The sequence below is a fragment of the Gallus gallus genome, chromosome 14 (assembly GCF_016699485.2).
Source record: "Gallus gallus isolate bGalGal1 chromosome 14, bGalGal1.mat.broiler.GRCg7b, whole genome shotgun sequence".
NCBI classification, from domain to species: Eukaryota; Metazoa; Chordata; class Aves; order Galliformes; family Phasianidae; genus Gallus; species Gallus gallus.
This window is the reverse complement of record NC_052545.1, coordinates 12,124,676-12,151,759: the sequence shown is the minus strand read 5'-3', so window position 1 is coordinate 12,151,759 and position 27,084 is coordinate 12,124,676. Positions and strand designations below refer to the sequence as shown.

At 54.1% G+C, this 27,084-nt stretch overlaps 2 protein-coding genes across 5 annotated transcripts; both read right to left on the bottom strand.

The window, feature by feature from the left end:
• Positions 1-5,612: 5,612 nt before the first annotated feature.
• Positions 5,613-8,757, bottom strand: MRPL28 (mitochondrial ribosomal protein L28). Its single transcript, NM_001031359.3, has 5 exons — positions 8,450-8,757; positions 8,206-8,358; positions 7,861-7,995; positions 7,131-7,217; positions 5,613-6,030 (listed from the first exon to the last, which is right to left on the bottom strand). Exons 1-5 carry the CDS (start codon positions 8,735-8,737, stop codon positions 5,938-5,940), a joined length of 756 nt encoding a protein of 251 aa, NP_001026530.2. The 5' UTR covers positions 8,738-8,757; the 3' UTR covers positions 5,613-5,937.
• Positions 8,758-8,943: 186 nt separating this feature from the next.
• TMEM8A (transmembrane protein 8A) lies at positions 8,944-26,694 on the bottom strand. 4 transcript variants are annotated; one of them, XM_040647486.2, is made up of 13 exons: positions 26,380-26,694; positions 21,276-21,457; positions 20,056-20,263; positions 19,832-19,965; positions 19,168-19,433; positions 17,698-18,008; positions 16,832-16,925; positions 16,407-16,530; positions 15,517-15,653; positions 13,901-14,079; positions 13,291-13,437; positions 12,721-12,837; positions 8,944-12,282 (listed from the first exon to the last, which is right to left on the bottom strand). In XM_040647486.2, exons 1-13 carry the CDS (start codon positions 26,419-26,421, stop codon positions 11,986-11,988), a joined length of 2,238 nt encoding a protein of 745 aa, XP_040503420.1. In that variant the 5' UTR covers positions 26,422-26,694; the 3' UTR covers positions 8,944-11,985. The 4 variants fall into 4 exon arrangements, with proteins under 4 accessions (XP_040503420.1, XP_004945418.4, XP_025011107.2 ...); XM_004945361.4 differs by lacking the exon at positions 26,380-26,694 and adding an exon at positions 25,854-26,198; XM_025155339.3 differs by lacking the exon at positions 26,380-26,694 and adding an exon at positions 26,078-26,198.
• Positions 26,695-27,084: the final 390 nt, after the last annotated feature.

Here is a 27,084-nt window from a genome sequence, read left to right as displayed (position 1 = left end):
GAACTGGGCAAAACACCGCTTCCTTCCTCTTCCACGCGTCCTGCAGCCCTTGTAGGCACATGGAATGACGCCTGTGTATGGGATGCAGGGAAGGAGAGGGAATCAGCTCACTGAGAATCGAAAAGGGAAGCTACATGGTCGGATGGGGAGCCTGTTTGTAGCTGCGGGTCACCCCCCTCATCCTGCTCAGCCCCACTGCAGGGCCAGGCTGGCGGCCCTGAGCTGCCCCATGGGGTGGCCCCACTCCCTTCCTGACTCCGTGCTGCTGTGGGATGTGGGGACACAGGCTGTGGCAGTGACACACAGTGACAAACGTGGGTGAAAGGACATGGGGCAAAGAGAGGGAGCTCGCAGCTCCCCCAGCCCTGTGGACCCACTGCCCGGAACCGCCCGGTGGACACAACATCCCTTTTGCCTTTAATCTCCTGCAGGGAGATCTAGGAAACAGCAGGGCACTGTGTCAGACACCTGTCCCTGCAGGTGAGCAGAAATCCTACGGGAGCAGAATCTGTGGACACCTGTGTAAATATTATCAAAGCATTATCCTCCTGGGGAAGGGCAGGTGATGTGTAAATGGAAGTCTGCCTCTGGGAACAGCCAGCCTGGAAGGTGTCAGCAGCGAGGGAGGAAAGCGTGGTGCATGTGGAAAGCTGTGCTGGTTGGAGGCAGCGTTGTCACCAAAAGCTTTCAGGGGCATGAAATGGGGTTTTGGTTGTACCGCTGTGTGGCTGGAGGCAGCACGGGGAGCACCCCAGGACACCTCGTAGGACTGTCCCAAGGAATTAGGAGACTCCGGGCTCATTTTTGGAATGCGAACGCACAGACCCATCAGCAGACTCAGGACAGACACTGCTGTGCCCTCGTCTCCAGCTGTCCTCATCAGTACCGCCAGAGCTCAGGCAGAGGCTGTGGCTGCCACACGGTGCCAGTGGGACCCCCCAGGTTGCAGACCTGTCCCTGTGCCATGTGACACCTCCCAGCATCGCTGCATGGGCTCAGGATTGCACCAGCAGTGCAGATACCACTCCGGTGCCTGGGCAGTATGGGCGCTTGGCGGAAGGACACAGAGCCCTCAGAGATGTGGGACTGAGCAGCAGCACCGACCTGGAGATGGGCTCTCCCTGCCTCCTCCCCATCCCGACTGAGAGCCGTCCCAGATCTGTTAGAAGCACACGGACAGAGCAAGAGGTGCTTTCCAGGTGTACAACCCAAAGGACGAGCACCACTGATGAGCAATGCGGACTATTTCTAAACTGCACCCAAGCCCCAATCTGAGAACAGATCCCTGCAGAAGCACCCTGAAGGGAAGACCAGCAGCCAAGCAGCCCTGCAGCGGTGGGCACAGACCAGCAAGGAGAGCACCCGTGCCATCACTGCTTCCAGCCCTGTCTGCAGCTGCTGTGTGGAGCGGGCACTGCTGCACAGCTCACCCGGTGCCGGTGAGTTGGGCACTCAGTCCTGCTGCTCGCAGGGAGCCCAGCCGTGCGGGGGAGATGAAAGGCAGGCATTGACGTCAGGGCTCTCGCCACCCACACATGGACAAACAGGCGGCTGTTGGTACAGCCGGGCAGGCTCTGCTTACACAAACACGCCGGCCAGCTGCACGCAGGATGCTGCTGGCTCCAGTTCAGCATGCAGCTCAGCCCCAGCAGAGCCAAGGGGAGCCGAGTAGAGCAACGAGCAGCACGCAGATCCCACTGCTGCAGCCCCAGCTCTGCCTGCTCGCTGCATGGCCACAGGTGGCTTTGAGCAAAGCACGGGCACCAACTGAAGGCTTGATGCTGTGCGTGGCTGCAGGTAACAATCCCACGGAGCGATGCCGGCATCTCTGCCCTCTGCACCTGCCGAGCATCCTCTGTCGGTTCCCATGGTAACTCCTGGCTCAGAGCCGCCAGAGCTCTGCCTGCACATGGCCACCATCAGCCCTGCTGCAGCTCCCCATGCTGCACTGCTCCCCAGCTCTTACTACACTCTGCCCCCACACTGTTCCCAGCTGCCAGCACTGCTGCCATGGGATGCACCTCCCAGCCCCCTGGACATCCCTGTGGGTACCCACTGCTTCTCCCCGTCACGTAGAGCTGCTTCAGGAAACAAAGCACAGAAGCCAGCCCACTGCAAGCCAGACATAGTGAGGGCAGGGCCAGGAGCACGGCCGTGCTCTGCCTGGTGCACGCTGCTGCGCTGGATGCTTTCCTTTGCTGCTCTGAACACTAGGCAGACTTTGGAAATCTGTTCTAAAATTACTTACACCCCAAAATGTGATATATTACAGACAGGAGGCAGATCTCTACCTGGCCGTCCGTGCATTTCTATGCTCTCAGGGGTTGTATCCAATGGCTCAGATTTGGCTTCGGAGCTCCAAGAGAGCCAGGAGAGTAATGGAGGTATTGCTGCCTTTTGAGAGCTGAAGCTTGCTGCCAACACCAGCAGAGCAGGGCAAGGAGGAGAGCGCTGCTGAGGAGGAGCTGCCGCAGGAGCCAGCAGGATGGGCTGGAGGTGTTCATCAAAGCAGAGTCATGCATATGAGGAAAAATCCACACAGCAGAGCTGCCCTCTCAGCAGGGACAGACCGCTGCTTTGCAGCCCAGCACAGCCATAGCCACGCGGCACAGAGCAGCCCTGGCTCTGCTATGGGGTGAGGATGCGCTGTCACAAAATGGCCGCCGGCCCCTCACGCTGACCGCAGGCCTCTCGCTGCCACACCGAGCTCTGCCAGCCCCGGCCACGTCAGCAGCACTGCAGGAAGAGCCCACGGTGCTGGAGCTGCATCTCCCCAGCATTTCCCATCCCTCTGCTACCTCTGCCTGGCACCGCCAGCCCCAGGATGATGGGTCCCACAGCGCCCACAGCGAGGGGACACCTCAGGGCGCCCTGCAGGCCGAGCGCGAGCTCCCATCTCCACAGAGCCATCTTCTGTGCTCTAACTGGACTGAAACAGCACCATGTTAAGCGTTGCCATGGCGATGGCTGCCTGAAGAAGGCGTGTGATGGAGATGCACACAGAATGGCAGAGCATGCCGAAGCAAAAACACTCGTGGCCCAGCCCGAGGCCACGCTGCCCCCACACCCCTCCTGCCCCAGCCCACGCCCTCCACACAGCAGCCACAGTTGGAGGCAGCCATCTCCCGCCTTGAGCCCTGGGCCGGGGCAGCTGGGAGCCAGCAGGAGCAGGAAGCTGCTCTGTGATGGAGAGCTGCAGGGCCCACTGATGGGCCCAGCCTGGCCTCAAAGCCCGCAGCTGCACTGCTGGAGCTCTGCTCCCACTGGCCCAGCTGTCACCACTGCTCCCGGTGACCCAAAGCATGGTTGAGAGTTCCATTGTGCCAACCTGCAGATGATGCCCAGAGGTGGTGGTTTTGCACGTTGAGCTCCTCCTGTGCATGTACGGAAGAGGGAGCACATAAGGAGCCTTGGGCAGGGTGGTGGCTTTCCATGCCCCAGAGGATGAGCAGAGCTATCAGACTCCTTCTCCCCCTGCCCTAAGTGGGCTCTTTCTCTCCATCCAGCACAGTGGCTGGCTGTTGTGCTTTGTTGCTGATAACTCCTCTGCAAGCTCATGGCTGCTTTACACAGAGCTTCACGGGGTGGATTGGCTCCTAGGAGTGGAAGCGCAGAAAAAATGATGTTGGAAGGACCTCTGGAGGTCTCCAGCCCAACCTCCTGCTCCAAGCAGGGCTGGCTGCAGCACTGCAACAGGATACTCTGGGCCTGGCCGTGTTGTTCTGAACACTGGACACAGAGATGCTGCCACCTCTCCATCTCTGTCCCTCCAACACAGAACCGCTGCTTTTCTTAGAGCTCCTGAAGCATTACGTACCGTTTGAGCACAGATGGGCTTGTTGAGAATTTACAAGTAAAATACTCATTAATTTGTTAATTTAAATGGCTCAGTTGGTAGAGGAATGCAGCCTTAACCTCAAGCAACTTCTCAGATCATTGGCCATGATTTGCTGGGAACCACAAGTGAGACAGACAAGAATTCAAACGTGGTCTCAAGGCACCAGCCCTGGTTTGGGGAGGCAGAAGTGCAAAGCCTGGGCTTCCTGCTAGCTGCACAGTGCAGAATCCATTCAGCCATCGTAACTGAGGCAGGATGATGCATGCCCCTAATCTCTCATCCACAGAGCAGCTCCTAATGCACTTCTGCAGAGCCGGCGTTAGCCCTGCCCCAGTGGGACAGGAGCTCTCCCCTACATCTGGCTGAAAGCTCTCGTCTTGCCTGCTTCCTTCCTCCTTCCTTAGATGGCAAACCCTGCAGAACGTGCATACCTGATGAGAAGTGCTGAGGAACAGAGTCACCTCCAAGGACAGTGCTGGCAGCACTGCAGCTGGGGATGACCACATGGCCAAAGCTCTCCTCTGAGGGATACGGGCACCACAGGACTGGAAGATCACTTTTTGTACCTAAAACCCAGACTCAGGTAAGAAAGAGCTGATATCTGCCCTCCCAGCCATCCCAAACACTGCCCCCAGCCAACACAGAGCAGGGCTGAGACACCAGGATGCAGCAGGGCCAACCACACGGCCACGGAACCAGCACGTTCCGGCATGGTGATGGAGGGACAGAGCCACTGGCAGCAGCTTTGCTCAGAGCTGCATTAAAATGCATGAGCTGTGCTAGCCCTAATGATGAGCAGAGCTGTCAATGAAGAACTTGTCCCAGCTAATTATCTCTAATGAGGGCAGAGTGTCAGAATCCCTGGAGGAGCTGGGCAGCAGCTTCCCACTCAGCTCAGTTGCAGGAGAGGGAGAAGTTAAGCAAATGTCACTGTGTTGGCCTAGCTAAAAAATCATTAATTAGGCAAATGTGACCTTCTGTGCAAGTTTGCTCTTGGGAACCTGGACTTGCCAGAGCTGGGACATGCGAGCAGAATGGAAACACCCCAGCTTCTGCCACCCAAGCTGTCCCCTGCAGTGCTGAGCCTCCTGCTCCCACACAGCACAGCCAGGGGCTGCACAGCCATGCCCCACTCATCTCTTGCTTCAGATACAGACTGAGAGGGCTCCAACACAATCCCAGGCCCTCAAAGCAGCAGACAAGCCTGTTCTTCACCTCAACAACATCCCTCATTCCCAGCCTTATAAGGCTATATCCACCCAGCAACCGCTTCTGCAGCACCTCTCTGCCAATCTTTAAGTAAGAAGAAACGCTGGGAATTTCTGATCCCCTGTAGTCCTTCATTTCAGTACAAAGGGAGCAGCCACACACTGCTCTACATGCCATCTTCTCTCTCATCATAGATGCTTTGGCTCAGAAACTAAGGCAGCATACCTGTCCTTACATGCTAGAGAGAAGAAACATGCCTCATTCCCAGACGTGGCTGAGGCAAAATCTCTTACTACATCCATTTTAACTACATTTTTGAAGATCTAAGATGGAAAAACCATCCTCTTCAATGCACTGGATATAGCACTGGAACCCACAGGGCTAGAGTAAGTAGTACAGCCAGCAATTGCAGCCAGGGAGCTCAGCAGGCACTGGCTGCAGGATGGTTTGAGGTCACGCTTTCAGAGCACAATCTTCTCTCCTCTGCAGGACAGAACCGTGGACTGACCTAAGATGCACCACAGCCACATCTTGCAGTTCCTGCCACACACTCATGACCAACGAGTATCAGAAAAAGGTTTACTGATATTCTCAAGATGCGTAATATTTCATTTTATATCAGGATCAGACTAAACATCAATCAAGTACTTGCACAGGCAGAACCACCACATCAAGTCAGTCTTACAAGAATGCTGTCAGAGACCACAGGACAGAAAACCTTTCCTCAGCCAACAAGGACAATTCCTCAGTCGAATGTAGGCTGCTGTAATGAGATGTGGATAACTGCAACATGTTCCCCAGCACCCTCAGTGCATTGCCTCTTTCACAAGCGTGGCTCACACAGAAGGCTTTCTGAACCCCACAGCTTCATGTGCAGCAGGGAGTTTGCTCTACACATTTCTTTCCTTCTCCTTCTCAAGCGCCTGTTCTTTCAGTTGGTTGACGAGTTCCTCAGCATACACCTTGAAGAGCGGGACAGGGTCCTGAAACAAAGAGGAGGTTAAGCTACTCTGAAAGCCTGAACCTGAGCAGCAGCAAGTCTAAGAATGAGTGCCAGGAAGGTGCCCAACTGTACCAACCCTACCCTCATACACGTGTTAGCAAACTGTGCATCACTCATCCAGTCTGCAGCCTGACAAGGGCAACAGAAAGCAGCCTGGGAAGTACCAGTTACAGGTGCAGGAAGAAAGAACACCCACGGTACTACATCTGCAATCTCTGATCTTGGTGAGACTCATGAATGCCTCATTCAAGACAAGGGGCTTTTTTTCCTGCACACAGTTGGGTCCAGAGAGCCAGTGCTGTAAAAGTGCTGATGGTTAAAACCAGAGGAAGATGGGCTGGGTTTTTTCAGTGTATGAACAAAGCAACTCACTGTGATACTCCTCTACCTACAGCTGCTGTTCAGTTCTGTAACGCGGCCTCAAAGATTACAGGCACGTGTGTGGGACATTCCTCAACTTTTCTAGTTTTGCCCATCCACGAGAATCAACAGCAGCTCCCAGGGGTCCCTTTCCTTCTCAAAACACCCACCTTCCTTCTCCTGTTGCCCCAGACCAGGGCTGCTCTGAAGCATGTCAGAAGAACATGCTCTTTGAAGAAGCTGGAGCCCTACACAGTGCAGGTCCCAGCACCTTCAACAGGAGCAAACAGGTCTGGGGGAAATGTCATCAAGAGACCCTATCCCACCCCAGGGAGGCCCATGGCCTCAGCAGCTCTCTGGTGTGCCCTCCTGTACACGTTGCTTCTAACAGAGCTGCTGTAATGAGTGGTCACAAAACTGAGTCAGCCGTGAACGTGCATCCAAGTTGTATTACAGAACACAACCAAAGGCAAAGATGTTTGTGCCAGAGAGAGAATTATCCCCCCACTGAACATCCATCCGCTGACTGGAGGATAAGATCTTGCAAAGGATTTGAACACAGCAAAGCTCCCACATTTGATTGGGCTCGAACAGCTGCTCAGGAACTTTGGAGTGCTACTTCCTTTGATAAGAAGTGGTCAGGATGCTCAGATCAACTGCATGCACAGCCCAGTGCAGCTATCTCTGTGCTTGCAGAATAGCACTGCCTCAGAAACTCACCTTTTTTTCTAGAAGCCTCTGTTTTTCTATTGCTTCTTCCAAACTTAAGCCAACCCATTCAGCTTCCTCTTCTGGAATCACAAATTCCTGCAATAAAAGGAAAAACGGGTGCTATAGGGTCTTCCAGGTGAGTAACATGCAAAGCCCAGCCAGGCCCACTCACACAACTGACCCAGTAGGAACATTACCACAGATGAAACACTGTTCCCCTGCCCATTCCGCTTCCTGTGGCCAAAGACCTCTTCACTTTTCTCCTTTTCCCTTTGCAAGCAAATACATCATCATGTAAACTGCTCTCCCTCTCTTCTGATCAGTTCTGTCACTGCTTCTCAGCACAACACCACAGACTGGGGATATCAGTGTTGTTTCTATGCCAGTGCCCACCACTGCTTACACAAAGTGAAACAATGGCATCCAGGCAGATCCTGGGATCCCAAATCCCTGCCTGCTGTGGGCAGTGTGTGCTCCTACCAGTGCTTAGTGAGGGTTCACACCAAAAAGATGTTTGTCTTCCTAACTGGTCAGCAAAGAAACTACAGCAACCCACGAGGAGATGAGAAACAGCTGGCAGAGATGTTTAGATCTTCTGCAGCCATGCCTATCACCCTGAACGGAGAAGAATGAGCTCGTTTGCATTGCAACACAGCATAAGGGATAAGCAGCAGACATGCTGCAGCACCAGAGCAGGGATTGCAGGCAGCAGAGGCAGGGCCACGGGCCCAGCACGCACCCGGTACTTGTTATAGATCGCCTCTCTCCTGGCCGGGTCGTCAGGATGCAGCTTGGGATCCCTCCGTGCGAGTCGCAGCAGCATCGTTCGCTTCAAGTCCATCCCCAGCTTTGAGCACATATCTGCTTTTGGGGTCTGGGGAGAGAAAATGAATTACACCAACACGCAAGGGGCAGGGGCTACAAAACATGCAGGTGTGTCAGAGCAGGCAGCGCTGGCTGTGTGCGTGCAGGCCCCCACGATGGACACAAAGGAGAGGAGACCCTCAGCTGCCCCCAGAGCCCGGCAGGGGCAGCTCTCAGTCCAGGGGCACCGAGGGCAGTCAGGGCCGCGCCGGGGCCTTGCCTTCAGGATGTAGAAGTCAAAGCCATAGGCCTGGTCGATGAGGTCCAGCGTGCGCATGGTGACGGTGATGGTGAGCTTGGCGTCCAGGATCTCGCTGTAGAACTGCCGCTTGAACAGCTGCGGCTTCCAGATCTTTGGCACTCGCGTGGAGAGCTGCGGGTGGGCAGAGCGCTGTCAGAACCGAAACGAACCGAACGGCGCCGAGCCGGGCCGAGCCCAGCGAGCAGCCCGAGGGCGGCCTCACCTTATCGTTGTTCGCATAGCGGAAGCCGCGGATCCAGCCCTCGCCGCCCCACAGCCCCTCGTCAGCAGCACGGGGCAGGAACACAGGCACCGGCACGTCCTGCACCCGCTCCCGCTCCCCGGTGCGTGGGTTCCGCCGGTACCGCACGCCCAGCGGCCGCCAGTGCACGGGCGTGGGCTGCGTGTCATCGTTCAGCTGGGCCAGGAAATGCGCGGGCAGCCGCGCGCAGATCCCTTCCTGCAGCCGCAGCTTCGGCCACAGCCGCGGCGGGACCTTGTGCAGCACCATCGCCGCCGCCTTCCGCTTCCGGTCCCAGCGGCATCCGCGGCCGGAAGTGGAGGGTGGGACGACTTTCCATTGGCTGGCGGAGCCGAGCTGAGGGGGGCGGGCTGACGGTGGCCGGCGAGGGTCAATCCGCGACCGTGTTCGCACGGCGCCCCCCTCAACCCCCGTACGCACAGACGCCCCGCACACAATAAGAGCTCGACTCGAGCTTGCCCTCAAATACCATTACATTTATTAAATTATAAAATCAGAAGCTTTAAAATTTACCGTATAAAATAATCACAGGTATGAACAGCGAAGGAAAACAAACAAACAAACAAACAAACGAAAAACCAAACTCGGATTTCCTCCGACTTTACCCGAAATCAAGAAGGAAAGGCCCCCCCCGGCAGCGCCCGGAGCCGCACAGAAGGCCGGGGGGGGATTATTGCTTCAGTCGGTCGCTGCAGCACCGGTGGGCACGGCGGGACGCGGAGGGGCTGCTGGCAGCCGGCACGCATAGGGCATGGACGGAACGCGCAGGGGAAGGGGCGTGGAGCCTCCGGTCTGTTACTGAAACACGGGTGGACGGGAGGGGGGCGGCCCTGAGCACCTGCAGGCAGGCACTGCGGGAAGGCTGCGTTGCCACAGTCACTGCTATGAGGTTGGAGGCACCTCGGGGTCCCTCTGACCCGGCAGAGCCGCCCAGCGCAGGGCCGGCCCCATCGGCACCCACAGCCTCCGGGCAGCCTCTGCCGGGGCTGCGGCACCGCACAGCGCAGCAGTGCTGCCTGACGGGCAGAGGGAACGGCTGTGCTCCCGGCTGTGCGCAGTGCCATCGCTGGGAGGAGCCTGGCTGGGTCCTCTTTGTGCCCTCCCTTCTGGTATTTATGGGCAGGGATGAGATGCCCCTGAGTCTGCCCCAGCTGCACAGCCCCAGCACTCAGCCTCTCCTCCCAGGAGAGGTGCTGCAGTCCTTTCAGCCTCTTGGTGGCTCTTCACTGGACTCTCACCAGGCTCTGTTGCACCGGGAGAGCCAGAACTGGATGCCACGCTCCAGGTACAGCCTCATCAATGCTGAGCAGAGGGGAATGATCGTTTCTCTGGACCTGCTGGCACTACTTGCCTGATGAAGCCAAGAACTGTCAGCCTCCTCAATGGCAAGGACACATTGCTGACTCTTGCTCAACCTGGTGTCCACCAGGAGGACCCCCAGGGGCCTTTCCAGCTGGGCACCCCCAGCATACGCTGGCGCCTGGGGCTGTTCCTTCCCCGGTGCAAAGGCAGAGGCTGGATTAACAGGCAGATTAATTAGGCAAAGACTGGATTAATTGTAAGAAGTTAAAGTGCAGAGCTGAGCAGGATGCTGGCTGCTATTCAAAGCAAAGAAATAAATGTTTCCTATAAACTTGGAAGCGTTATCCTTTGTCAATAGCTCTTTCCTCCCCAAAGGACAGCTGGCTTTGCAGACCAGCTCTGAGCAGTACACGCACCAGACAGGAGCATTGCAGTGTGAACCTTCACCTTCCCCAATTAGACAGATTAAATGCCACACACGTGGTGTTTGATCTCAGAGTGGGAGGATATGCACCAATTACTGGGGCCACAGTTGTATGGAAATCAGTCAGCCTGCAGAGAGCCAGACCACAGGCTGCAACAAAAACACGTGGACATCAGCATCTTAACTGTCTTAACTCTAAGTACAGAAAGGAGACCTTTGTACAGTCCTGAACTGTTCTCCCTCAGCCATTCTCCATGGCTGGAATAAACAGGAAGGGAACCATGTAGCCCTCATCTATATAATAAGGATAGGCAAAGACTGCTTTCCTAACTGCCAGTTCTGTTTCTGGTCTTGCTTTCTTACGTCTGAGTGCCCTCCAATAAGGCTAAGGTAAGACAGATGAACCCAAAGTGACTAAAGCCACCTTGGGAGTTCATGGAGGTGGCTCTTAGAGGGACTGGGACACTGCCAATGGCCTTAGAGCAGCCGTGACTGCAGCACACACAGCCTTTCAGCCACAACTGGCCAAGCGCAGGGGTGGCACAGCTCCAATGTGATGCTGTATGCAAGCACAGGAAAGGTGCTGGGTGCAGCACACATTCAAAGAACACATTAACAAACCTGCCGTAAGACCATACTGTGCTCAGATGACTGCAGGACTGGAGCATGCCTTCAAGCTGGAGCTGCTCTAGAGCCCTGAGTTCCAGCTCAGTACAGGTTGACCCCAGCACAGATATAGAGTGAACTCTTGCTGTCCGAAGGTGCAGGAACTGGGGGTAGTGTAACTAATTTAACTTGCAAGTGAAGTGCCACAGCCCACCGCCAACCACGCTGGAGTCCTGAGGGACACTGCCACCTACGTTAGCTGGGCAGAGCTGCTGCACCCACAAAAGAAAGGAAGACAGCAAATACCTGAACATGAAGAGAGGAAGGGGAACAGTACAGTGGCCTGGCTCCTTCCAGATGAACTAAGAGGGACAAAAGGAAAACTTAAACTCGCACTGCTATGTGTTTCACAGTTCTGAGGCAGATGCTTCTAATGCTCTTGCATATGCCCACATTTTTTTCACATTCTTGGCAAGTCCTGAATTCCTGAATTCCTGAAGCTAGGGCCCAAGTTCAGGTCTTGTTCATCCCCTCCAGAATCAGGTCTAAGTAAGAGCAGCATCACCTGTTTCACAAAGAGAGGGGCTCTAGACTCACATAGGATACAGCAACCAAGGACCCAGGGCATGCTGAGATCAACTCCCTCCCTCTTAGCACCAAGAGCACTCAAAAGCATCTACCTCTAGGTCAGGGGCAGAAGAAATCTGTTCTTCTCTTGACAAAGCAAATTCTGATTGCAGGATAGCAGGGGAAATCTCTGTCCCACAGACCCCGCTAAGAGAGTGAGTGCAGGGAAGAGCCTTGCACCCTCTGGCTCCAGGGCAGCACAGGCTGAGCCCAAGCCTTATTGATACAGTAGGAAGGGAAGAAGGGTTGGCAATTTCCCCCAGGGCCATGGGGGAGGTGGTGGGCAGACTACTCCTTGATTTGGAACCACGAAGAGCCTGCCCCATCCCAGCAGAAAAGCAGAGGGGGCCTCAAACTTGCCTTCACAAGACAAGTCCACCATCTTCATCTTTAAATCCAGTCTAGATACCTGTGCTGCCCCAGACAGTGAAAGAGCACATAAGAAGATAGCCAATGTGCTACAGAGGGGCAGTCCAGGCTGGCCTGGCAAAGAGCAACCTTACCAGCCCTTCACCTCTGGAACATGGAGCCAGGCAGTTCAGGTGACAGCATAGAGCTCCTCACGGTCATTCTGGCAGATCTGATAGCGACACGTGAGCTTCTGTGACCAGGCCCAGGGCTTCTTATGCTTGTCCCGAGGTGGAAGCAGGAAAGCAACACTGCCAGCCACCAGCACGTGCCAGATGCTGTGAGTGTAGTAATAGTTCTCATTGGTTTCCATGAACGCATATACTGAGATGGCGATGAAAGCCAAGGTGATCCCTGGGAGGAGGTAGAAAACCCATCGCTTCCACGAGGAGGGGTAGCAGTGTCTGCGCTTCACTCCGTGGTAAACCTGGAGGTGTGAAAGCACAGAAGGGTTAAAGTCTTCACAGCAAGAGAGTATACCTCTGGAAAAATTCAGTCTCCCTCCATCTTGGGCTCATGTGCAATACCCCGCATCCAGCTGTGGCACCAAAACCCAGCAGGCAGAGGGCAATGCTGATGCCACAGTTCCTGTCCAGGGCATAGGCAACAAGCAACCATTCTGGCAAGACACTCCAGCCACGAGTGCGATCTGAATTGGAGCTGCAGCAGCAGGGATCCATAAACAGGGGATTTCTCAGATATTGGAAAGATGGAAGGTAAATTCCTTGCCCTGCACTCTGCCCACCAGGGTGTTTCAAGAAAATCAGGCCTGTGTTTGGATGGGCTGGCATTCAGGGCCTGCTCTGCCAACATTTTCTCTGGAGGGGAGCAAAGGGCAGTAGGTTATCTGGCTGTCATTACTTACCCATGCTGAGATCATGATGATTAGGGCAAACAGGCAGGGACCCATCATGTTCCAAACCCCTCTGCGGTCCAGCTGCAGGGACATGGCGATTAGCAGTGACCCCAGGACAAAAAGAACCTATGAAGGAGACAACACCACTAACATCAGCAGCTCATCCTCTGCCAGTGCACGGCTGGCCATGCCAAAGGCCTAAGACAGGGAGAATTTTATCTCCTGGTTGGCCCAGCCCTGTGTGCATGCACGATTCAGGAGCACCACCTTTAGAAGGAGAAACTAGAGGATCCACAAATCTTTCACCTCAGCCCCTTCAAGGCCCAGTACCTACAAACAAGCATTCAGATTCGCAATGCAAGGTCCTAGGATAAAACAACACTGGATTAAAAATTAGAGTGGCATTGGATGACAGTCTTTGCTACCAAGATGGGCTATCTAGGGAACCTCACAGGCAGCAGAGGAGCTGCCGCACGTGCTGTGTTACCGAAGTGCTGCCACAAGAGGGCACAGCACGGCCACCTGTGGCTCGGCTGGCTCACAGCTGGCCCTGCAGCACAAGAGAAATCTTGCACTCACATATTTCAGAATCTTCTTCACCCGGGACATGCACAAGATCGTCACCCAGATGGACACCACAGAGCCCAAAAAGTCACAGTACTGTAGTGTGTCGTAGTCCATAATGCACATCACAGCGATGCCTGGCTGGTCACATGCGTGGTAGAACTGGAAGAAAAACAAAGGCTAGCATGAATCCAGCACCACACCACAGCTTTATGTAAAGAAGCAGAAGAATGGTAGCCAGGATCCCTCCTGGCAGGATCCCCAGGAAGCTCCACTAAACCAGCACAGCATTGCGGAAAGCAGCTGGAGAGCAGCCATCAATCCGTACCCTCCCAGCACTGTGCTGGCTTCCCATCTCAGTTCCCTGGGGTCAGCTCACAAATGGGAATACCTGCAGCGTGGCTGGAAGAACCCAGTGCAAATAACACTTCATCCAAGCTCTGAAGGGGCAGGACATGTCCATGGAGGTGCATGTCCAATGATCCTAAAGGATCTTGTGTAGCTCCAGGATGGACTGCTCCACCAAAGCCTTTAGTCCAACGCAGCAAACACTGAACTAAATGCTTCCCAAATTCCTGATGCTAAGGGGGAACTGGCAGGGGACCTGACAGAAGTTAATCCCTACCGTGGAGAAGAACATGGTGTAGGTGTAGACAGAGGCCTCCACCAGGTAGTATCGATACACAGCAACCGCTATTGCCGGCAGGAACATGAGGTTACTCAGCGTGAGCAGGAGGGTGGCCAGGTTCTGTGCACCAACAGATTGGGCCTTGGTATCGTCTGTGCAGCTCCACCCGCTCCAACCTGAAGAGCAGAGAGGCCTGTGTGGATCTCACGTCCCACCCCGTACTCCTGCAGAATGCAGCAGGAGCCCGGAACACCTCAGAAGAAGGTGTTCTCACCCCAGGAGTATCTCGAGCCTTGTCTCCACTGCCCTAGAAGGCAGCAGATCAGGAGGAGGGAGGACAAACACGTGCCCTGCTGGGAGCCCATCAGAAGCCCAACGTCTGGGGCAGCTTGCAGACAGACTGCTGTTTCACCGAGGATCCAAATGGTATTTACACTAAGCAGCTGACTTTAATTGTTTTGATGTTTGCAATTGCTGTCTAATGTGCTCTGCTGCTGCAGCCCTGCTTGCTAATATGCTTTTATTCAAGATTAGGATGTCCATGCCCTCCTTTTGGAGAAAGGTCACTCACAGGGCAGCCTGGGTGCATGCAAGCACTCCACAGTCAACAAGAAGAGTTAAGAGTAGCATCCATCCTATCACAGTGCCACGAAAAACAAATCCAGCAGTGCTGTCCCCTTCCCCCCCTGCTGTCCCTGCAGAGCCCACAGGAGGCTGCTCTCTTTCAGTTTATTTCTGGGTCATGAATATTCAGCTGGGGCATTTTGCTCCGAGTGATTCAGCAGAAAGCTGTCCTCAGCCTGATTCCTCATTTCCCCTGGGGTGCTGTATGCTTCCCAGAACATGGCACTCTTTGAGGAAATTAGGATGCCGTTCTCTGTCACAATCCAAGCCTCGCAGCAGAACTGCAGAAGACAGCAAGGGCATCCTGGATCAGGTCCAAAGCAGCGGTGAACCACGTTTCACCTTGCCCTTCTGCTAAGAACAGATACAAGGATCCATCCAGGCACAGAACAGATATCATCTTCCCTAAGCTAGTGACTCCTGCCCAGTTCTCTCATCTCATTATAATTAGCAGCTGACACAAATGTGCCTCCTCCAGGGGCACCTCTGAGCATAAGGGTTGGCTTGCATCCTGGCTCCTGGCATGAGACAGAGCATCACAGCAAATCACGGAGATTGCCAGCCCGTCTCATCACATCCTGTACCAGGACACTACGTAATAAACTGCCCTGAGAGACATAGGCTCTGATGGTGACGCTTTCAGGCAGCCCTGCCAGCATCCTGATCTCTTTGGGGATGCTCAGAAGCACCTCTCAAGGCCATTGGGGACTCAAAGGTGGAAGTAAAATTACCATTCAGCTGAAAGTTGTCTTGAGCCTGATTCACTGTTCCCCATGGGGCACTTCCCAGAACCTGACACTCCTCAGGGAAATCAGGACACTGCCCATAGAGTGCACCACGGGTACAGAGGGCACTTGGGCAGGCACTGTGATTCCAGGTTGTTTGTGACAGCTGTGACAGTCCTGGCTCTGCTATTTAAACAACAAAACGAAAGAATGTGGCCTTCCCTTGGTGGAAGATAGCAAGGCCTCCTAGGAAAATGCACTCACCAGCTTTACAGCTGCAGCCAGCATAGAGGTAGCCATGTCTTCTCAGGAGACTGCACTGTCCGTATGGCCCACAGTCATTGAAGCACGGGGTGAGGTATGCTATGACGGTCACTTTGGCTTCTGCGGTGTTACATTCACTGCAATGAGAACAGGCTGTTGGTACCCTGGCCGTTCTGGGCATCCTTGTGCCACAGGAGTACTCTGTTTGAGGGGTTCTGAAAGCTCTTGGCCTCACTGTGCCCTGCATCAGGCTGCTCCCTCTCACGTGAGCTCTCTCTTATTTCAGCAGCTGTGGATCTGCTTCATCGCTCCCAAGAGGAGAGAAGAGACTCCTTCTCCACTCAGACTGCCAACCTATGTACAGGCAGGACTCAACTCTTCCACAGACTGCTGTAACAGTCTCAGATTTTGTCAAGACTGGTCCTCAGACCCAGTAATTGCCAGCACCGTTCTACAGAGCATGTCTGGCTCCTTACACAGATGAATCACCAGGAAGGCAAACTGCTAGACTATGAGAGCAACTGTGTGCATTTCAAAGACCCCTTGAGGAAGTAACAGCATTCTGACTTACAACACTGCTCTCTCCAATTTATCACCTCAACACGCATCTGGGAAAGCTCATCCAAGCAGGCTCTGCCACCCACATGCAGTCAGCGTGAGACACAGCAGGTCAGCACCAGACAAGCTGCTTGAGGGCTTATCAGAGAGCAGCACTGCCACTCACCTCTTTCCTTCCTCTCTGTAGCCAGTGCCTTACTGCTATCACATGTATTGAGCCTGAAGCAGAAGGCATGACAGTGGGAGGCATTTGGTTTTGCTTATGTGAGACAAGGGCAGCAGGACCAGGAGGTACAGTGCTTTGCCTCAGCCTCAAGGCTGGATAAACTCACCTCTGGCCCTTCGGGCAGATGAGCTGTAAGGAAAGGAACCAGTCATCTGTCTGTGGGTACAGGACAATCAGCATTGCTTCCGCAGAGGACGTGCTCAGACTCAGAGGGTAGCCTTGGAAGAAAGCTTGAAGAGAAGAGAGAGCTGTGATATGCCAGAACTTGGGGAGAAAGGCCTGCAGCAATTCTTGGCTGAGACCAGCTGCACAGAAAGCAGATATTCCTACAGCTCCTTACTCCGTTATACTTCAGGGCATTTGCCAGAACTGAGTGATGAAGGCCTTAGGAGGGCTCGTGCCAAAATAATCTTCCCCAAAACACCACACAAATGACTTGAGTCAGTTAGCACCTCCTAAAAGCAAAAGTCTAAAAGCTTAGTCCTGAGACTCTGTAGCTGAGCTGGTGGTGACTGTCAGTGGCTCTCATACCTGTGCTGCAGTTCTGCGTGGTATTGAGAGACAGCACCGGCGAAGCAGCACTCACACATGCAACCACAGTGGCATTGGCCTGGCTCAGCGACGTCTGTGCAAACAGAAAAACATCCCACATCAGAGCAGCTCAGTGCCACCCCCCACACCCTATTTATCTCTCACACTGCCCACAATCTACGGGGCAGCAGGTGATACTAAAACCTGCTGATCAAAGTCATCCATCAATTCCCCAGCTCTTTCTGGGCCAACCTGCATTCACCTCACCCTGCCCTGTCACTGCATTATATTGTTTTGCTGAAAGGCACAGGAAAATAGTTTCCCAGGGAGACTGCATGGCTGGAAATGCCTCCCAGGTGGAATATTTACACCAGCACATGACTTCAGCACTAATCCACGGCGGTAGAAATAGGAGGCAGACGGATATCAGGGCTAAGCTGTGTTCCAGCTCTCAGGAAGGCATTAACTAGCCCTTGCAAAAAGCTTCCTAGACACGCTTTCAGAGAACTGATTTCTAAGTGCCACCAAAGGAGTTCGGGAATCAGTGACTCAGATAGGAAATCCCTGGGTTTCCCTGTCAGCCTGCTCTCCTGGCAGCCAGACTCTAGGCTTCCACGGAGGAGATGGAAAGCAGCTGCATCTCCATTTCCTCTGCCACCACATTCCAGTGAGCTGGGGCATTTGAATCGGAACTGGCAAGCAGTAAACGATATAAATTTCTAAAACAGGACAAGAGTGCTTTGCAACATCAAGAAAGAACGGAAAATAGTTCCATTGGTACCCACAACCCCTCAAATTTACCCAGAAGCTGGGACAGGGACAAGCACTGCAAAGAGAAGACAATCACATGAAGAAGCCTACTGCACCTTGTTAAGCAGGAGATTCACCACAAGGGAACCCCCGCTATCCATGCCACTGTTCAAGTTGAGGAGGAGGAGGGTTGGGGAGATGGAGTACACGGCTACACTGGGACCATTCAAGAGCCTGTACCGCACAGACACCACATCCAGGTCCTCACGAACAACAGGCTGATTCTGGAGGCAGAAGCTCCTCTGATCAGAAGTGTTGCGCAAAGCCATTCCTGTAGATGGAGTGGGACTCCCCGGTCCAGAACCAGCCTGGCTCTGGTTTAGGCTGCTGAAGTTAAGGAATGAACTGGTACTTCCCGGTCTACAATCTGTTGAGCCAAAAAAGGGAGAGGAATCAGCACAGTCAGGACTAGCACCTCAACAGGACCCTGGTAACTTCAGACTTTCATGTTATAGCACAAACTGTGGGGTATTTCAGCTGGTTCAGGCACTTCAGAATTTGCTACAGACCCTGAAAGGCACCATCTTTGCTGGGGAAACCCTAATATCAGCATCCAAATGTGGGACACTGACAGAAGCCAGACAAATGGTACAGCAGGTCACAATATTCTGGAGCTGCTGAGAAACAGCTGGGAAGCAGAGGAACTGGAGAAGGGATAATACATAGCATCATAACACATCAATGTACCCAGAAGACAGGGAATATTCACTAGGCATTGACTGAGCACAGCACTTAACTGCCCCAGAACCAGAGGCTGCAGAAAAGGCTCTAGCTGTTTCTCAGACCTGGGCATACAAGATAAGCTAACTAAACACCAGCTACAGGCACAAAACACAAAGTTACAGTGACTGGAGCCAAACGTGACAGTTGGATCTCACTGCTGGAGCCTGTCCGTAGTTCCCAGAGACTCTGATGCCCCTCTCACACCTCAGCTACCAGTGCCAGGCCCTAGCCAAAGAATACTTTAAAAAATGCACCTAGCTGGTGAGCTCCAAAGTTCCAACAGTCAGACTAGGCTCACTGTCACGTTACAGGACAACACAAAGGTGCCTATGACAGCCACAGGACCTTGTGACCTCCCGAGGCATGTGGAATTGTGACATGTCATTATAACCCAAATTACCCTAAGTAAACCTCCATGAGATGGATTTCTCTCTGAAGCCTGCTTATGGCCAATAAATAGTCAACACACCAATAGAGGCTAGTGTCATTTTGAGTAGATGCACTCCCCACCAGATTTTAAACCAGACACTGCTTTCTCAAACATCCTTTGGAACACATAATTTCTTCAGAGATCCTGAACTTCTCAGGCATTTCCAAAGCAGGCAGGTCTTGGATGAATACTGGAGCCTACTCTTTTAACCCCCAAGCAACAACTAGACCTTAGCCCTCAGGATATCCAGGCAAACAGCATGCTGGGGAACACAGAACACTAAGCTATTCACGCAGAGGTACAAGAAACATGGCAGCTGACACAAAATTCTCTCTGATCTCTCCCCCCGTGGCTAGAGAAAATGGAAGCTCACCTGTGAAAGAAGCCAGCATCTCCAGTGACACACTGGCATTGGCAGTACCAAGACTCTCCACCATGATCTGCACCCACTTCTCCCAGGGGAGTGAATCGAGGCTTACACTGCAGTTCACATTCCCTGTGCAGGTGATGATCCTCTGGAAGGACTGTGGCAGTGTGATTGAGCCCAGCACTACCCGCACAGTGCATGCTCTTCGCTCACTTGTCATGCAGCTTCGCAGTTCAAACCACATTCTGGCAGTGTACTTGGGAACAAAAACCCTGCAGGAAGAGGAACCAGCAACTTGCACAATTTGTACTCTGAGCAAAGGGCAGCTACAGCCCACCACAGAGTCCCAGTGGCTTTGTGACAAGAACTAGAACACCCTGATTTGTGTTGTGAATATCATTCCCAGGAGAGGGGTCTCTAGGAGCTAACAAATTCCCATGGCCAAACCTTAAGTCTACCTGCAAAGAGTCAGAGAAGGGCCCTCACGTGCAGTGCCCATACAGACCTCATCACCCTTCCACATGGAGCTGGTTAAAGGCCCTTGAGTTCCAGAGCACAGTCCAACCCAGCTTGGAAACAACAGTGGCTTACTTACCCTAAGCAGCACCACTGAGAGATCTGACCCTCCCACCTACAGCCCCAAGTGTTTCCAGCCGCTGCTCTCACTCACTTGACATGCAGTGGCTTAGCAGGTGAGACGATGGTTTGTGGCATGGCAACACCAGGCTCCAGAACAGGCATATCAGTGAGTCTAAGCACAAACATATCTGCCTGAAACATATAGGTGCATGGAGTGGAGAAACCCTGCAGGAGGGGAGAGCAGACCGGTCAGATGTGGCAAGACACACTGGACAGAGTATGCTGGCTGTACGAGAGGTTCATCAGAGCCCTTACTTTCACTTCAATTCTGCCAGCAGCCTCGGGGAGATGCGCAGCAATGAACCAGTCTCCTGCAGCAGGGGTAGTGATGTTCACAAAGGTGGTGTTCTGCACAGCGCTGCTCAGAGTGATACTGATGTTATAGGAAGGACGGACGGTTGCGTTTGCAGGAAAATGAGTGCCCAGTGGATTAATTACAGGAGGGGCTCCATAGCGAAAGTGCCTGCAAGAGAAACCAGAATCCCAATAAACCAAGGGATGGAAACACACGTGTGAGATAAACTGGAATATGAACTCATGAATAGATACCCAGGTTGGCCTGAGATCAGAGAGAGTGCAGGCTCGAAATAACCCACATTTTAAGTGGAGCGCAGAGCCATCATTTTCATTTGGTGAGGACCGGCTGGCATTACCTTATCTCAGACTTATTCTGAGATTGATTTAACTTGGCTGCTTATTAAGATAAGGATTTACATCATTCCATCAAGCCTGAAAGCAAATTTCCGTAACACCTACTTAGGTTAAGCCCCAATCACAAAACTGCTTTTCTTTTTTTTTTTTTTTTTTTAAAAAAAAACAACCCTCAGCAAATTCCCTGTATAGCCAGCTAGGCTAAACCATCAATTAAGAGCTTTCTTTTTATAGCTAAGATCTGCATCTTCCCTATTTCCTCCCCTAAGGAGGGCAGACCGATTAAAACGCACTCGCAGAGGAAGGCCTTTGTGACTGACTCCAGAACACAAGTGCTTCTGCTTTCAAGATAAGCATCTCAAAATGTGAAATACCAGAAAAGTAGGCAGCTATGTAATACAGGGGGTATTTATTTAACCTTTCTGAGGTGTAGAAAGCACAATTGCTTTGGATCTTCTCAAGCCCTCTGCAGTTCTGCCACATCCTCTGGTAACATGCACAGGATCCTAACAGGTACAGAAAGGTCCAGAAACACCTTTGTTTCTAGAGAGCTACAACAGCCTCACTGTGAAGCTCTCTCCAGTGGTTCTAAGGCCCCTCTTAGACACTGCATTTGATAGCTCCTTGATCAACTGGTAGCATGAAGTGCTCCAACAGGTTAAAAACCACAGATGCAGTGCTAGTGTAATATTAAGAAACGATGTTGGCTCCAACTGGCAAATGAATTCACAGCCTCCTGCAAACAAACAACTCCAGTCATGAGTGACAAGGACAAAGGAAAGATAAGAAAGACTGCGTGTGCACGCACTGGTGAGGGGACATACATACACTGTGACCTCCATGCTGGTGCACTCAGGTTCCTTCCCCCTGGATGCCTGCAGAAGCCAGCGAAGCAGCACGGTATCTTCTGGCACGTGGAAGTGGAAGACCTTGGCGTTCCCATACCAGCTGTAGAAGGACAGCCTCTGTGCGCTCTGCGAGAAATACTCGGAGACGAACAGGGAGCCTGAAAGGGAGAGAGCACAGCAGCTGCTGGGGTGGCTGGGAGCGGGCTGCACTGCTACAGACACCCACGGGAGCACAGAAGAGTTTTAATGTCACTGGAGAGGAGCCCTTTGTGTCCTTGATTTCTCAGCCCAGTTCCAATAGACATTTACTTGGTGATCTACTGAGGTCCCAAGGAATGAGGTGCGACTGAGTAGCCACAGCTGCACAGATCCACTGCAAAACTGCCACCTACAGCCAGAGAGCACTAAAAGAGCCTTAGCCAGCTCCAAAAAATCGTGGCGTGAAGACGACAGCAAGAGCTGTGTATGGGTCTGCTTCTGCTGAGCACTTGTACTCACCAGCCTAAGACATGTTCTGTACAACACACTGCCTCCCTGTACCATGCAACACAATGAAAATCACACGCTGCAGACATAACTTTGCTCTCAAAGATACACCTTACGGTGTCTAAAGACATTCATAACTGGAAGAAAGGCTGCTGGAATAGCGACAACAGCCCCAGTGTAAGGACTGTGCAAAAGGACAGCAGTCATTCAGTGGAAGTGCCATAGGACTAACTAGAGCCTTCATCCATCCCTCTGCCCGGTTATGCTTACAGATCTCTCCCAGGCTGCAGATCATTCAACATGCAGAACTACACTGCTGTCATTGTCAGCAAGAAATCAACCAGACCACAATCGGGGATAGAAAAGACACGTAATATCAGGATTGGGAACAGGGTAAAACCACACTAGGAACGGAGCCAAGGTCATTTTGTCCACCAGCAAATGAGGTTCTTCCCAGTCAGCAAGGTGAAGAATTTGCCTTCATATCTCTCCCCAGCCCTCCCTGATGCTCCTTCTCTACTCTGGAACGTTGTGAAATGGAGAGAAACTGTGGTAGCTCTCAGACTCAGAAGTATCATTTGATCAGAAAATAAAGCAGCAAGTGCTGCGTAGCTTGTCCTCAGCTCATGCTGCTCAGGGTCATGTGGAAACATGCAGGACGCAGCTGAGTTTCAGTGAGGTGCCAGAAAAAGAGGAAAAAAGCACTCCTCAGGCAAGAGCAGAGCCTCGGGTTGTACTTGGTGCCAACAGGAAACTAATCCGAGCAGGAAATACGATTCATGCCCCAGAGCAGGATGCATGCTGACCTGAACACACGGCACTGCAAAGAGACAGGAATAGTCATAATGGGTTTAATTTCTTGGCAAATTACCAAGCTGAAGCCTCCAGGCACATTGCAAACCCAACTGAGAAAGGAGGAAACAGGAAAGCAAGAAATACCAGCCACACTGCTTTCTCTGCTGTCAAAGAATAACCCAACAGGAGGATTTACTCTCCAGGGAAAAGGGTGCTAGCAGAACACCACAGCCACTGGCTGCCCCAGCTGATATTGGGGTCCTGTGTCAGAGCCCACCCAGGGCCACACATGGGTGCCAGGGTGGGCTGCACCCCAGCACAGGGCAGCATGAACTCCTCACAGAGCAAAGCACGGCACATGGGCAGTCCTTGCATAGTGGCAACAGCTGTCCAGCTGCTGTCCTCAGGTCAGGGTTAGGTCACTCTCTGGGGCTGTAAAGAGCAGACGCCACTGAAGGGACCCTTCAAGCAAACACAGATGTGATGCCAGTACAGTGTATGGGCTCCTACAGGCAACAGTGGAGGCAGGAAATCAGCTGTGCTCTCCTACAAACCCAGTCTTATCTCATGCATAGGAACTGCAGAAGAGAGAAGCCTTTAATCAGCAGCTTCTTTGCACCCAGTGGCACTCTGCATACACACAGCGTATTCATTTCTGGATGTCCATGGTGACATTTGGGTGCCAGCACAAGCCAAGGCTAGACAAAGACAGAGTAGTAAAGCCTGGACAGCCGTGGTCCTGCCCAAAGGTCACATTGGACAGCCTGATCAGGGATGAACTGTTCTGCCAGGACCCAACAAAACCTGCTTCAGCTCTCCAGCCACGCTCTGCATGGCCAACAGCACCCATCAGCAGCTCCTTGCCCTCAAAGGGCCACAGAAGCAGAAGAATAACTTATGAGGTTTTTTAGGGAGGAGCAGAGGGCTGGCAGGCTGCAAAAATCAAGAAGTCAAGCGTGGGTCATATTAAGGATGGGTCAGTTATGTTGACTGAGGCGAGCTGCAGTTTACAGCCCAAGGGCATGGCACAGACCTGGGCACAGCATGTGACAGCTGACAAGGTGAGCACCTGAGCCCACAGTACAGCAGTGTGGACAAAGTCCAACTGCACAGTTCCGCTTGGAGAGAACCTACCATGGCTCCACTCACAGGCTTTGTGATGCTGGGCACCCAGGAAATGAGATGAACTGATTCCCACTTCACCCTCAGCCTGGGTTGAGAAGGAAATGCTCCATGCAGGGTAAAATTAGTAGAGAAAAGCCAGAAAGATGGGTCATGTGCAAGTGAGGCATGTGCTCCTGCTCCCTATTTGCATTGAGCGTGCATTTGAATACTGCTGTGCTCTGTATGTGCCTGTTTCTACCCTGTTCTGCACACTCTTCAGAAGCACAGCATCACCTGGGGAGTCAGACCAGACCGTCCAGCAATGCTCTCAGCTCTCTGAACTGAACAAGGCGGTTGTGAAATCCCTGTGGGAAAGGATGGAAACAACACAATTTGACGCTGAACAACAGCCTCCTCCTAAAAGTTTCAAACATACGATGCAAAAAGCAGACAGTGGTTTAAGAAAACAAACAAAACATGAGGAGAACCACAGATGCACAAAGGAGACGCATTCTTTGAATTTCTGAATAAGGAACCACCTGCGACAGCTTGGATTTGTTCATCCAAAGATGATCTCATTCTACTTCTGGACATGTTGACTGCTGGTTTCAGAGCTCCCCATGAAAAGGACGAGGTCCCAGTTTTAGAGCAGATGCAAGCATCTCTGGGGCTTCAGAAGAGCCAGCGCTTCACAAGCCAGCAGGCTCAACCCTGTGCAGAGCTTAAGTCAAGCAGCAGTTCTAAAGGGACATAAAGACTGCATGAAAACCCTGAGTGCAGCTACACAGGCAGCGATCAGCCTGACTCAAGACAAGAGATGGCCGTGGCAGCTTTTTTTGTGCTATTTATAATGTAACCCATGTCAAAACCCCATCTTTATGTATCCCAGAAGGACTCCTCGCTCCTCTCAGGAGGACCCGATCCTTAACAGTTCTCAGATCCAATGTGGTATTCCCCTGATTTGGCAGGATGACGCCAAGAAGAACCCGATATCACACCTTGAACACAGGGGAGGTTCCTCAGGGCTGGGAACCCACCGAGCAGGATGCCGGAGCAGGGCTGGCCTGGGGCAAAGCGACGTCTCACCCTGGCGCCAGCAGCTCCCAGAGCAGTCTGCCTGCTCCACAGCCTATTTGAAGCGCAGCATGACAACCACTCTCAGCAGCTGATAAACCACAGTGACATACACCTACCACCACATCAGGGTGAAGAGAGCAAACAACCACGCTTCTCCAGCACCACAACCAGCTGCCGGCTCTCCTCAGGACAAAGCACAGCCCTCGGTGAGCACAGGTCCCCAGCAGAGCCCCTGCCATGCACACAGTGGGAGCTCCGGGCTCACCGCCGCAAGGAGCAGCCCTTGCACCTGCAAAACCATTGCAACTGCTTCCAGCCCACTCGGAGCCAGCTCCTGCCCGTCTGCCTCAACATGTCACCTGAGAAACAAAACCACCACCACACACACAGGGGAAAATCTTCAGAGTCATAGGACGGTTTGGGTTGGAGAGGACCTTAAGGATCACCTAGTTCCAACCCCTGTGCGGTGGGCTGGCTGCCCCTCACCAGACCAGACTGCGCAGGGCCACAGTGCCTCTGGCCCTCCATGCATCCCGGGATGGGGCACCCACAGCTCTCAGGACAGCAGTGCCAGGGCATCAGTGCCTCTGAGTAAAAAATTTCTTCCTAAAATCTCCCCTAAATCTCCCTTCTTTCAGTTTAAAGCCATTCCCCCTTCTCCTAGCACTAGCAAGCCGTGTAAAGTCAGCCCCCTCTCTTCTTACAGGCTCCCTTCAAGCACAGGGAGGCCACAATGAGTTCTCCCCGGAGCCTCCTCTTCTCAGGGCAGAACAAACGCAGCTCCCTCAGCCTGCCTCCATAGGAGAGGTGCTGCAGCCCTTCCATCCATCCAGGCTTGGGCGCCGACGTCTGCAGGAGGAACCAGCCTGGCCCATGAGGAGCACAGAGGGCAGCTCACATAGAGCACAAAGCTCAGCAGCTCCCAGCGGCTCCGGGCTCGGAGCGGAGGGATCTCACCAGCCCTCACGCCCCGCTCGGCCCTGCCGGACCCTCGGTGTGCCCTCTGACAGGCCGGGCCCGCCCGTCACACACAGCCCGGGCTTCATCCCGCCCGTGTCCCGGAGCAGCAGCGGGGCTCCCTGAGCTCCTCACCTCAGCGCCCCCAATAAACTTCGCCCTCTCCTCACGCCACGATGCGGCCGCAGAGGGATGCGAGGCTCCGTCGCCCGCGGTCTCGGGCTGGAGGCAGCGCGGCGGGGACCCACACCGGCCCTCGCGGTCCGGGACAGCCATCGCTGACCCCGCCCGCCCCTCAGCGCGGCCGCTCGGGGCTCCCGGACGGACGGCTCCGGCCGGCCCCCTCAGCCCGCACTTACCGGCGCCGGTGCGGTTGCCGCGCCCCGCGGGCAGCGCCAGGAGCTGCAGCAGCGGCAGCAGCAGGCGCAGCGCCGGGCCGGCTCCCCGCGCCATGGCCGCCCGCGCTATCCCGGCATCGCCGCCCGCCGCCCGCCCCGCAGCGCCATCGCCGCCGCCGCCGCCGCCGCCTCCCGCTTCCGCCGCCGCCGCCCCGCCCCGCTCCGCCCCCGGGACAGCCGGCGGCCGCGGCCGGCCGCAGCTCAGCCGGGGCTGGGGGGGTTCGCCGGCCGTCAGGGAGCGCTGGGGGAGCGCCGGGACGAACCTGGGAGCGGGGGGCGGCCCTCGTCGTGGGGACGGCCCTCATCGTGGGGACGGCCCTCGGGATGACCCTCTGGTCCTGTGGGAGTCGTGGAGCCCTGACAGCACCGCCGGGCCCGCGGGTAACCCCGGGGAACCCACAGACCCAGACGCCCCAGGCACCCTGCCGGCTCCCGAGACCCCGGGGTAGTGCCGTGGGACGGGCTCACAGCCTCGGGAGCGCCCCGAGCCTCTCCCGGAGTCCTCGGGGCACGGCGGGGCACCAGTGCTGCCCCGGCTCTCCGGTGCGGCCGCACTCCCGCAGGCCCCGCGCTGGGTCACCTCCGGCCGCCCTCCGGCACTGCCCGGGGCTCCCGGCGGCAGCTCGCTGACCCTGCGCTGCTCCTCTGCCCCGGGAACAGCAAAGCTGGGCAAACAAAGGGCTCGAAGCTCGCCAACATCCTCATCTTCAGATGCTGGGACGTGGCAACCCCCCCCACCCTGAGACAGCTCTGCCTCTGTACCTCTGAGCAGTGACACCGGGAAGTGCACGTCACTCACGTTAATTCATGCCCCAGCCGCTGTGTACACAGGGAATGGGTTATTCGCCTCTTGCCAGTAACCTTCCGTGTGTGCCGAGGCTGAACAAATCCCCTTTCCCCCCTGAGCCACCCCGGCTCAATCACACACCTCAGGGCATGTGTGCTCCTCAGGTCAGTGGCATCTTCCA

Coding starts and splice junctions, on each gene's coding strand:
- MRPL28 (NM_001031359.3), bottom strand. CDS start 8,737: ATGGTGCTGCACAAGGTCCCGCCGCGGCTGTGGCCGAAGCTGCGGCTG. Junction 8,359..8,449: donor GCTATGCGAACAACGATAAG/GTGAGGCCGCCC, acceptor GCCCACCCGCAG/CTCTCCACGCGAGTGCCAAA. Junction 6,031..7,130: donor AGAGGCTTCTAGAAAAAAAG/GTGAGTTTCTGA, acceptor TCTTTGTTTCAG/GACCCTGTCCCGCTCTTCAA.
- TMEM8A (XM_004945361.4), bottom strand. CDS start 26,171: ATGGCGCGGGGAGCCGGCCCGGCGCTGCGCCTGCTGCTGCCGCTGCTG. Junction 20,264..21,275: donor GCATGGAGGTCACAGTGTAT/GTATGTCCCCTC, acceptor TTTCTCTTGCAG/GCACTTTCGCTATGGAGCCC. Junction 16,926..17,697: donor TGAATCTCCTGCTTAACAAG/GTGCAGTAGGCT, acceptor CTGTTTGCACAG/ACGTCGCTGAGCCAGGCCAA.